This window comes from Peromyscus leucopus, chromosome 3 (assembly GCF_004664715.2).
Source record: "Peromyscus leucopus breed LL Stock chromosome 3, UCI_PerLeu_2.1, whole genome shotgun sequence".
Classification (NCBI taxonomy): Eukaryota; Metazoa; Chordata; class Mammalia; order Rodentia; family Cricetidae; genus Peromyscus; species Peromyscus leucopus.
The window spans coordinates 49651327-49663688 of record NC_051065.1 but is presented as its reverse complement, the minus strand read 5'-3'; the positions used below and the strand labels follow the sequence as shown (position 1 = coordinate 49663688).

The 12362-nt window shown below is 42.5% G+C and overlaps 1 protein-coding gene across 1 annotated transcript in view; it reads left to right on the top strand.

Annotated features, from left to right (window-relative positions):
* Ttc26 (tetratricopeptide repeat domain 26) overlaps positions 1–12362 on the top strand; it is a 51757-nt gene that overhangs the window by 21701 nt on the left and 17694 nt on the right. The window contains exons 8-12 of the mRNA XM_028889314.2: positions 579–653; positions 2780–2882; positions 5008–5063; positions 6487–6540; positions 7908–7971. Coding sequence (XP_028745147.1) covers positions 579–653; positions 2780–2882; positions 5008–5063; positions 6487–6540; positions 7908–7971 — 352 coding nt within the window. The remainder of the gene's footprint in view (positions 1–578; positions 654–2779; positions 2883–5007; positions 5064–6486; positions 6541–7907; positions 7972–12362) is intronic.

Genomic DNA, 12362 nt, shown 5'->3' with positions numbered 1-12362 from the left:
AGAGACGACATATGATGGGAGTGTTGCCATTGCTCTTGACCTCCAAAGCAATAAGGCGGTTCCCCCCCCCCCAGACAAGGTCTCACTATGTAAGCTGTCCTGGAACTCAATCTATAGACCAGGCTGGCCTAGAAAAAAAGAATATAGGTACAATGGTAAGACTGAAAAATAAAAAGCTTAACTTCTAAGCCTTTGGCACTGAAAAACTAACCCAGGAGACCAAGAGCTTACCTGCACAATTTTTAAACTTCTTACTGAGTATGAGGCTTGAGACACTTCACTTTAGAGTGCCGTGTACCCACACTTACATGCACACAACCACACAGATACAAACACATATACATAATTTAAGAAAATAATAAGCTATGTGTGGTGGCACATGCTTTTAATCCCAGTATCAGGAGGCAGAGGCAGGCAGATCTCCGTAAATTCAAGTCCAGCCTGGTATACATAGCAAGTTCCAAGACAGCCAGGGCTACATAGAACTAAAAAAGTAAAAATAAATAAACAAAATAAGCCTTAAAAAATAAGAACTATATACTTATTACTTTGATAAGCCTTTCCTTTTTATATTTCAGGCAGAACTCAAAAGCTTGATGGACAATGCTTCTTCACCCTTTGAATTTGCTAAAGAACTCATCAGGCACAATCTGGTAAGTTTCCCATCTTGATTGACTTGAGTCCTATTTTATTTTGGTACATCACAGCAATTAAAGATGAATAAAAGGAGATTCCCCAGCAAATACTTCACTACTTCAAGGAATGCCTCGTTACTGTGGAAGGGTAAAATGGGTTTCTAATACTAGTCTCTTTCCTTAGGGAACCTCTTACTGGGAGGGCAGAATGTGGATCACATTTGGAAAGAAAGGCAAGGCAGACCCAAGTGTTCCTTGTCCTTGGGGTGGAAAAAAAAGTAGAAGAACATACCCTCATGGGTTAGCATAAGTGAGGACAGTTATTTGATGTTTGAAGATTGGCTGAGTTTCGAGGGTTCACTCTAATCTAGGACATGATTCTAGAACAAGTGTGACGTGTAAGATGATCAGAGGATGACTGATCCAGAGTAGTAAATGTGGAAAGTCGAGCTGGATGAGTAATGGGTTTAGGGCTGGGTTGTGATGGCCACTGCTTGAAGTAAATCTAAGCTCAGACGAAGTTGTTTTCCAGCAACCACACAGCATACTGAGATCAGACTATGTGCTTCCAAGCCAGACCCTGGGCGCTCTAAGCGAACTGTAGCTTTTCTTTCTGCTTTGTTTGTCTCCTCCCCTCCCTCCTCCTCCTCCTCCCCCTTCTCCCCCTCCTCTTCCTTCTCCTCCTCCTCTCCTTCCTCCTCCTCTTCCTCCTTCTCCTCCTCCTTCTTGAGAGATCTCACTTACATAGCCCTGGCTGGTCTGGAACTCTGTATAGATCAGGCTGGTCTGGAACTCTGTATAGACCAGGCTGGTCTGGAACTCACAGAGATCCATCTGTCTTTGCCTCTCCACTGCCGAGAGAAAGGCAAATGTCACCACACTCAGCCAAGCCTACATCTTGAGGTCATGTGTGGAATTTTACACTCATGGCATCAGCAGCAGCAGCACTCAAAACTTTCAGGTCTTAGGGATGTTCAGCCTGTAGTAACCAGCCTTGGCCTGCTGAGCCGTCTTGTTTGTAACTTGTCTGTGTAACACCCACCAGCTGATGGATACTGCCCAGGGTGCTGTGATCTTTACGGCCTGCAGTATAGACCCCTCTTAAAGCCTCCAGTGTCAGACTGCAGAGAAGCGTGGGACAGCACCCCCCAGAAGTCCTTAGTTAAAGGGGTGCATTTGTTCACTAGGGTTCTGGGAGCAAAAGACAAATTTGGGGGAGGCTAAGGAGTGACAGGGTAAGAGGAAATTAGCAGTCAGCCACGGCTTTTGAAGTTTAGCGTTGAAAGAAAAAAAAAATAGGGCATTCTCCAGCGGGAACAAAGGAACCAAGCAGAGATTTGACGTGAGAACAAAAACCCCTGTGTGTGCTTCTGGTTGAGAAGCGGGGCTGCTCCTCTGGGGAGACTGAAGATACAGTGATGAATGGAGAAACAGAGTCAGATGGAGTTAGAGCGCAGAGGATCAAGGAAGCAGATGAAGTCCCTTGTTAAAGGAACCCGGAGAAACTTACGAAAATGAATATTCTAAGGGAGAAATGATGTAGTTCATGCCCGATGACCTCAGTTTCAGTGTGTTTGTGGAGTTTACTGTGTTCTGAACGCTGCTAGGCTCTGGAAGTTCAATAGTGGGCACAAATTGTTTTAAAATTTTTATTACATTTCTGTGTGTATGCGTGCACGTGTGGACGTGTGGTGGTCAGCGGACAACTGCTGGAATTAAGAACGTGGGTCCTGGAGATTGAATCCAAATTGTCCATCTTGGGCTGGAGAGATGGCTCAGCCGTTAAAGACTAGGCTCACAACCAAATTGTCCGTCTTGGCGGCAAGGGCCTTTACCTGCTGAGCGTCTCACTGGCCCTGCTTCTGGTTGTTTAACTTTGTAACACTTACCATCTGACAACATACTTGTTTGCTTATCTTCCAAATTTTTAATCACATTTCTTAGCTGGTTTATTGTGTGTGCATGTCTGCACATGCAAGCGTGTGCACCGTGGCAGGCGTGTGCACCGTGGCCGGCGTGTGCACGTCAGAGGGTGACTTGTGGGAGTGAGTTCTCTCCTGTCACCACCCCCGGTGTGTGGTAGCTGCATTCCCAGTGGTGAGCGCATGCACCCGTGCTGCCGCAGTCACCCCCTCTGTGTGCAGGTTGTTTTCCGAGGAGGCGAGGGGGCTTTGCAGGTGTTACCTCCTCTGGTTGACGTCATCCCTGAAGCGAGGCTAAACCTAGTGATTTACTATCTTCGCCAAGGTAAGAAAAACTGGTCCTGTTCTGAAGAAAATATTTTAGAATATTTAATCTGATTGAATTAGTTGTATGCATTTTAAATGTATAGCACTTCCAAATATATACTTGCAGCAAGGTCATGAGACAAAACAAAGTGAATGGCACTTACTAGTTGTCCTTTTCTCCTTCTCTTCTCTTTCTTCTCTTGGCCCTATACCTCTTCCTCACTCCATTCTTCTTCTTACTGCTCTGTCCTTCCCTATCAATGTCCTTTTGGATCTTCAGTTTTTTTCTTTCCCTTATTTTCTTTTTCAGTTTGTGTTTCATGAAACCGTATGTTTGTTTTTTTGTTTTAAAACTTTCAGCTTTTCTATTTGCTCAAAGTATCTGCATCTCTTGTTCTGGAACACAGGTATCTTAGGAGAAATGCTCTGATTGGAAGAGAATGTGATAGCTGATGCTCTCATTGTTGGAAACCTTTCTGGAGCATCTTCCCAGAACTTACCAGAGTAGGATACTAGGCCACGGACCTCACACTAGCAGTGTGGCCTTTTCAGGTGCCTGGTGGAGGCCAACCAGGCAACTTATGCCTTACTGAGAAAAATGCATATTTTGTGAGAACATGTCTTGCAAACAGTCCCCTCTATATGATAGATAAGCAAAAAGAAATTTGTTTTTAGATGTGAATTAATGGAAAAGTGAATATACTTTACAAATTATTTTATGAAAAATTTCTAGCATAAACAAAAACAAATTATAGAACCTCCAAAGACTCCAGATTAAATCATTTTTAGGCTGGGGATGGTGGCACATGACTTTAATCCTACACTTAGAGCAGAGCAGTGATCTTTGTGAATTCAAGGCCAGCCTGGTCTACAGAGTGAGTTCCATGACAGCCATTGTTATTTCACTGTTATGTATGTAATATATATTTCTTTTTGAAAAAAAATACTTTTTTTAATTGTTTTTGGTTTTGTTTTTCAAGACAGGTTTTTTTTTTTTTTTTTTTTTTTTTTTTTTTTTTTGTGTGTGTGTGTGTGTGTGTGTGTGTAACAGCTCTGGCTGTCCTGAACTCACTTTGTAGATCAGGTCTGCTCTGTCTCTTAGATGCTGGATTAAAGCGTGTGCAGTTTCTTATTTATTTTTTAAAAAGATTTTATTTATTATGTACACAGTATTCTGCCTGCATGTGTACCTGCATGACAAAAGAGGGCATCAGATTTCAGTATAGATGGTTGTGAGCTACCATGTGGTTGCTGGAATTGAACTCAGGACTCTGGAAGAACAGCCTGTGCTCTTAACCTCTGAGCCATCTCTCCAGCCCCGAGTTTTCTTATTTAAATACAAATTCATTGACATAACACCCAGCCTACTTTTTATTTTATTTTATTTTATTTTTAGATAGGGTCTCTCTACAACAGCTTTGGCTATCACAGAACTCGCTATGTAGACCAGGCTGGCCTTGAACTCACAGAGATCCACCTGCCTTTGCCTCCTGAGTGCTGGAATTAAAAGTGTGTGCCACCATGCCTGGCCCAGCCTATATTCTTGACTTGAGCATTTTTTAGGTGATTTTTGGCTCAGTATCAGTTTTTTGAAGATAATTGTTTTCATGGGCCAGGGTAGGACTCAGTCCATAAAGTGCTTACCTCGAAAGCCAGGGGGACATGAGTTCCAGCTCCAGAAGTCATGTGAAAATGCCAGGTGTAGTGTCACGTGTTTGTAATCTCAGCACTGGGGAGGTGGAGACAGAGGATCCCTGGGTCTCTGGCTAGCCAGGCTGATCTCTAAGTGACTGTGTCCCTGAGGATGACGCCTGGGTTGTCCTCTACCCTTCACATGCCTTCACACATGCACGTACATACATGCAGTTTTTGAAAAGGAAAATACTTGTTATCTTTAGGATAACTACACAACCTTCAACTTGATAGAGAATTAATGGTCAGATGAAACATATTTTCTGTGTGTGTGTTTGTGTGTACGCACACACACGTGTGTGGCCTTGCACCTGCTGTAAAAGCACTCTATTACTAAGCTGACCCTATTTTGTATGAGTATTTGAATACTGCAGACTCAGTTTTCCAGGTAGTGCTTCAGAGAGCTTTGTTGAAACGCAGGCTCGAGTAACAACTGACTTCCTACCTTGCAGATGATGTACAGGAAGCTTACAACTTAATCAAGGACCTGGAACCGACTACTCCACAGGTAACTGGAGGTGCCGTACATTCTGTGAGCAGGTGCTGTGGGGGGCGGCACTGCAGGCACACAGCTGAGGGGCAGCCAGAAGACGGTCTGTGTGAGAGTGGATGTTCTGGGCTGTTATTATTATTATTATTATTATTATTATTATTATTATTATTATTATTATTATTATTATTATTATTAATGTGGCTCAGGTCCGTTAATATCGAATCCTTCCTGAAAAGTCTAAAGCTTGGAAATATTAAAATCTGCTTTAAAAATCCACATCTAGAAATGAAATGAGCAACCACTAATGTCAGTGTCGGTAGCTTGTCTCTCCGCTCAGTAGGACGCTCACTCCCTGCAGTCAGGGACCGTGTCTCTGTTGTATCTCCAACAATGTGTGTGCTAAGGACATAGTGAGCATCCCTTCATCCAATACCAGACCGGAGGAGGCTGGCAAGGTGGCTTAGTGGCTAAAAGCTGCCGCCATCAAGCCTGACGACCTGTGTTCAGTCCCTGGAATCCACATGGTGGATGGAAAGAATCAAAGCCTACAACTGTGCTCTGAGCGCCACATGCATGCTATGGCGTGTACACATACACACACCCACGAGCACACATGCACACACACGTGCACACACACATTAAATAAATGTGTTTTTTAAAAAAAAAAAAAGAAAGAAAGAAAGAAAGAAGAAAAACAATCTGAATGAAAAATACTTCCTGACCGGATGGAGCCTAACAAGTCTTTTTCTCAAGGGAATGAAAGGCTCCAGTATCTTTTTGCTACCTAGAATGAGCCCTCTGAATAAAAGCTAATGGTACTTCTAAGGAAAGTATCATTACATTTTTGATCCAAGACTGAAAAAATAGGCTATAGATGAGGCTACAAGACTCCAATAGAGCAAGTATCTTGTAAGTGGGTATCAGATGTTGTCTTTGTCCTGTAGGAAAAGGAATAAAGTGTAGTCCTTGTGACATTGGAGAGGGGGATGACACAGATGTGGTCCTTTTCCACAAGCAGTGTCTCTCCTGTTCCTTGAGACAGGGGCTCTCCCTGGCCTGGGCTCGCTGGTTAGGTTAGGCTGGCTTGCCTGTCAAGTCCCAGGAATGTGTTTTCACCTCTCCAGCACTGGGATCACAATGGTTTTCTCCCATGGGCCCTGGGGCTTGAACTAGTGTCCTCATGCTACATGGCGAGTCCTTTGCTGACTGAGCCGTCTCCCTGGCCTCCCACCGAGTCATCTCTGCTTAAGACTGAGCTTGTACAGTGGTAAACTCTGCTGTCTGGGCTCTTGCCTGCTGAAATCAAACCGGACTCCGCATCCTCCCATGAGTCAGGGTACAGCCGAGAAAGGCAGCTCAGCATGTGACGTAGAGTCCGTGCAAGGGGTCAACAGGATCACCCACACAACTGATTGATGGTGTGATTGTGTTTTCCCAGGAGTATATTCTCAAGGGAGTTGTTAATGCAGCCCTGGGCCAGGAAATGGGTTCGGTGAGTATGAAACCATTGGTAACCCCTAGTTTGCAAAGTTCTAGTTATGTGAAAACCGGGATGAATGATAATGAGCAACCAGTAACAAGCTTATGATCACTGGGTTCTTCCGAGGGTCCTTGTACTTTATTGTTGTGATGGGGTGCGAGGGAGCAAACCCTTGTGCTTGGTAGATACTTGCATTGAGCCATATCCTTGGTCCTTCAGTTCCTTTTAATTCTTTAAACCCTACAGTCCAGGATCCCTGCAAAAACAATTATGTAGAGATTTTTTTTTTAAGCTGTAGTCATAAAACTTGCTATTTCTTTAAAAGAGCCCCACTGTAATATGGTCGTCTCTTTACTGACAAACACAGAAAATGGATTTGGTACCTAGAAAATGGGAAAAATTCCTTCTCTAGAAAAGCTTTTAAGGTGCTGGGGATACACCCCATCTCTTTTAGAAAAGCTTTTTTGTTTTTTTAATTTTGTTTTCTTGAGACAGGATCTCATATCCCCAGGATGGCCTTGAGCTCATACCAATCAATCTTCAGTCTTCCTGCCTCAGTCTCCCCAGAGCTTGGCTTAAAGAGCTTTTTTTTTTTTTTTTTTTTTGGTTTTTTTGAGACAGGGTTTGTCCTGGAACTCACTCTGTAGACCAGGCTGGCCTCAATCTCAGAGATCTACCTGCCTCTGGAGTACTGGGATTAATGTTGTGTGCCGCCACCGCCTGGCTAAAGAGCTTCTTAGAACTACGAGAGCAGTCTACCCTTGGGCTGCCCTTGGCCGTGGTGGCACACAGCTATAACCGCAGGCCAAGGCAAGGGGATCGCAAATTCAAGGACACCCTGGCTTAGATAGTGCAACCCTTTCTCAACAGACAGACAGGCAGACAGACAGACAGACAGACAGACAGATAAACCAAGGTTTTTATCCATGTTAATATAGCATCTTAAGTTCTTGATGAAGCAAAGAATGCAATAAATAAGCCTTGCATCTCTGGGTCTCTCCATGTAGGCAGCAAATCCTCATTGCATAAATAAAGGAGTCCAATAATTCTTGTTATGTCCGTGGCTTCTGTACAAAGTTCAGACGCAGTCAGAGAGTGTGTTACATATTTGTTGAATATGTAAATTTATTTATTACATGGATTTTGGGGTGGAATTTGGAGGTTAGATTCTTCTCTAATCGAGTCTACTTAAGTTTTCACATAATTTCAAGTCATATTTTTCTTTGTGCCTGTAATAATAAGGTAATAAGAACTTGATTATGATTTAATACAAGGATATTTGTTAAATGACATACAGGAAAATGCATTTTAATCCTAAGTACAATATAAATAAAATACTGTGCCTGTCTTCTCTCTCTCAGTTCTGTTCTGTTTTGCAGAGGGATCATATGAAAATCGCCCAGCAGTTTTTCCAGTTAGTAGGAGGATCGGCTAGTGAGTGTGGTATGTCTATGGTCTGTCCTTTGAACCCAGTTCCTACTGGAGTTGGTCGATATTGATTAGTGGAGTCTAACCATCGAGGGATTCTAGATATGCTTTTTGTTATGAAGCAAGGAGTTAGAAATTGGAGTGGAGCGCTGAGGATGTAGCTCATTTAGTAGCATGCTCACCTAGTACTCACAAGGTCTTGGGTTTGATCTCTAGCACCATATTAAGCTAACATGATAGCTGGTACCTATAATTCTAGCCCTCGAAACAGAAACAGGCTGATCAGAAGTTCAAGGAATCCTTGTCTCCATGGGGAAGGCCAGCCTGGGATATAGGAAACTGTTGCAATAATCACACGCCCACAAATAAACACAACAATAAGAGAAAAGATCAAAATTATCCCTTTTGAACATGTCGGCAAAGAGGGATAAGAAAGGGCTGGAGAGATGGCTTGGTGGTTAAGAACAATGGCTGCTCTTCCAGAGGACTCAAGTTCAATTCCCAGCATCCACATCAGGTGGTTTACAACTGCCTGTATCCCCAGCTCCAGGGAATCCAGAATTCCTTTCTGGACTTCACAGGCACCTGCACTCACATGTGTACATGCCCACACATGTACACACATGCACATAATTAAAAATAAAATAGGTTTAGAAAAAAAAAAAAGACTGGGTGGTGGTGGTACATTAATCCCAACATTCAGGAGATCTCTGTGAGTTGGAGGCCAGTCTGGTCTACAGAGTGAGGTCCAAGACAGCCAAGCCTACATAGGGAAACCCTTTTTGGGTGGTGGTGGGGGTATGAGGTAGAGAAATGACTCATTAGATAAGAGCACTGTCTGTTCTTACAGAGGACCTAAGTTCAATTCCCACTACCCACATGACAACTCACAACTGTTTGTAACTCCAGTCCCAGGGAAACTGATGTCCTTTTCTGTCCTCTATGTGTTCCAGGTACACATATGATCCACAGACATGTTAGGCAAAACACTCATACACATAAAAAATAAGTATAATTTTTAAAAGTGTGATAGGAGAATAAATAAATAGAAATAAAATTGCTCCTTAGTTCCTGGGAATTTTAAGTCTAAATTAGTTTTTTTTTCCTCTTTGTTTTTTGAGACAGGGTGTCTCTGTGTAACCCTGGCTATCCTGAAACTCACTCTGTAGACCAGGGTGGCCTTGAACTCAGAGATCCACCAGCTTCAGCCTTCCAAGTGCTGGGATTGAAGGCATGCACCTCCACTTCCCAACGCTAAATTAGTTTTAATATGAAATGTTCTGACTGAATTTTTAGCAAATCCTTATATATTAACCATCTGACATGTTGCAGATTCACCTCCCGCCCCCCATGGGTCATCTGCCTTTAAATTTCACTTTTTTTTGTTGTTGTTGTTTTGAGACAGGGTCTTATTATGTAGTCTTGGCTGGCCTGGAACTCACTATGTAGACCAGGTTGGCTTTAAATTTATGATCATACTGCTTCTGCCTCCCAAGTGCTGGGATTACATCATGCACCACCACATCCAGCAAAGCTTAACCTCAGAGCATATTTTATTGATTATAAAAATAACCCAGACTGAGCAGATGGCTCCGTGGTAAAGCACTTGTAATACAAGCATGAGGACCTGAGTTTGGAGCCCTGGCACCCATTCGAATCAGGACAGAGTGACGGACATCTGTAATCCCAGTGCTGCTGTGAGCTGGGAGGTGGAGAGTAGAGAATCCCTGTAAGTTTGCCGGGCAGCTAGCCTGGCATATGCAGCCAAGCTGCAAGAGAGCCTGACTCAAACAAGCTAGAAGGCAAGGAACAACATATGAGGTTGTCCTCGGACCCACTCATGAATGTTGTGGTATATACACAGACAAACATGCATACGCATCATACATGTACACACATTTGTCACACACATAAAAAGGGGGAAATTAAAACTGAAGGCCAGTGAGCTGAGCTGGTGGGTTAAGACATTTGCTGCCAAAGCTGATGACCTGAGTTTGTCAAAACTTCTACAACTTGTCCTCTGACCTCAACATGCACACCATAGCAGATTCATGACCACACTCATACACACCCAATTCAAAGTGTATAAATAAATGTGATAAAACATACTTTAAATGTTGAAAAAACAGTAAGAGGCCATTAAAAAAGAAAGAGAGATGCTCAGTGGTTAAGAGCATGTATTACTCTTGCAGAGGAGTGGAGTTTGGTTCCCAGTACTCGAGTTGGGCTGCTCACAACTATCTGTAACTCTAGCTCCAGGGAATTTGATGCCTTTCTCTGGCTTCTGTGGGCATGTGGGATTCTCTCTCTCTCTCTCTCTCTCTCTCTCTCTCTCTCTCTCTCTCTCTCTCCCTCTCTCTCTCTCTCCCTCTCTCCTCTCTCTCTCTCCTCTCCCTCTCTCTCTCTCTCTCTCTCTCTCTCTCTCTCTCTCTCTCTCTCTCTCTCACACACACACACACACACACACACAAATAAACAATCTTTAAAAAGAGAGAAAGGGCTGGAGAGATGGCTCAGAGGTTAAGATCACTTGCTTCTCTTCCAGAGGTCCTGAGTTCAATTCCCAGCACCCACATGGTGGCTCACAGCCATCTGTAATGAGATCTGGTGCCCTCTTCTGGTGTACAGGCAGACAGACGTGCATAGGTAATAAATCAACCAGAGAGGATAGTTGGATGGATGGATAGATAGATTGATAGATACATCGATACATAGATATAGATAGATAGATTTTTAAGTCCTGGTATTACAGACATATGTCATTACACTGAGTTTCTTCCTCCCCACCCCCTATCCTGTTAAAAAATTTAAATCTTGGGAATAGTGTCTTTAGTCCCAGCACTCTGGAGGCAGAGGCAGATGGATCTCAGAGTTCTAGGCCAGCCTGGTTTACAGAGCAAAAAATTATGCTTGCTGAACTGATTGTTAACTTTTTTTAATTGCTCCTGAAGATTTGCAAATGTCTCTCCAACACTATTTATTGAATAGTATTTCTTTTCCCTATTTTGTTTTTTTAATTTGTACAACAAAACTTACTAAAGCATTGGGATATAGCAGCACATAAAACAAGAATCCCTGCCCTGTGGGCTGACAGTCTAATGGGACAGACAGACCTTGTTCACGGTACAGAACTAGATTATGGAACATAGCAGACCGTAACAAACCTTAACCAGCATGGAGTCTTTGGAATGCCATGGAGTGGATCAGGATGCCATACTAGCATCCGCTATCTCTTTTTTTTTTTTAATTTTTAAGTTTATTATTCTTTAAATTTATTTTTCTATTATCAGCTTGATACAGTACAAATTCTTATCCTAATAGTGAAATGTTTCATTGAGGCTTACTCAGTAATTGAGTAAAAACAAAACTTATTATAAACCAGTCATCCTAGGGTCCCCCCTGCTATATAGCCTCCCTGGTTCTGTGGGTTGCAGTCTGATTGTTCTTTGCTTTATATCTAGTATTCACTTATGTTTGTCCTTCTGGGTTTGGGTTACCTCACTCAGGATATTTTCTAGTTCCATCCATTTGCCTGCAAATTTCATGCTGTCATTGTTTTTCTCTGCTGAGTAGTACTCCATTGTGTATATGTACCACATTTTCTTAATCCATTCTTCAGTTGACGGGCATCTAGGTTGTTTCCAGGTTCTGGATATTACCAATAGTGCTGCTGTGAACATAGTTGAGCATGTATCTTTGTGGTATGATTGAGCATTCCTTGGGTATATGCCCAAGAGTGGTATGGCTGGTTTTGAGATAGATTGATTCCCAATTTTCTGAGAAACAGCCATACTGATTTCCACAGTGGTTGTACAAGTTTGCATTCCCACCAACAGTGGAGGAGTGTTCCCTTTGCTCCACATCCTCTCCAACATTGACTGTCATTGGTGTTTTTGATCGTAGCCATTCTGACAGGTGTAAGGTGGTATCTCAGAGTTGTTTTGATTTGCATTTCTCTGATGATTAAGGATGTTGAGCATTTCTTTAAATGTCTTTCAGCCATTTGTAGTTCTTGTTTTGAGAATTCTGTTTAGCTCTTTAGCCCATTTTTTAATTGGATTGTTCAATATTTTGATGTCTAGTTTCTTGAGTTCTTTATATATTTTAGAGATCAGTCCTCTGTCAGATGTGGGGTTAGTGAAGGTCTTTTCCCATTATGTAGGCTGTCTTTTTGTTTTATTGACCATGTCTTTTGCCCTACAAAAGCTTCTCAGTTTCAAGAGGTCCCGCTTATTAATTATTGTGCTCAGTGTCTGTGCTGCTGGTGTTATATTTAGGAAGTGATCTGTGCCTATGCATTCAAGAGTACTTCCTACTTTCTCTTCTATTAAGTTTAGTGTAACTGGATTTATGTTGAGGTCTTTGATCCACTTGGACTTGAGTTTTGTGCATGGTAACAGATATGG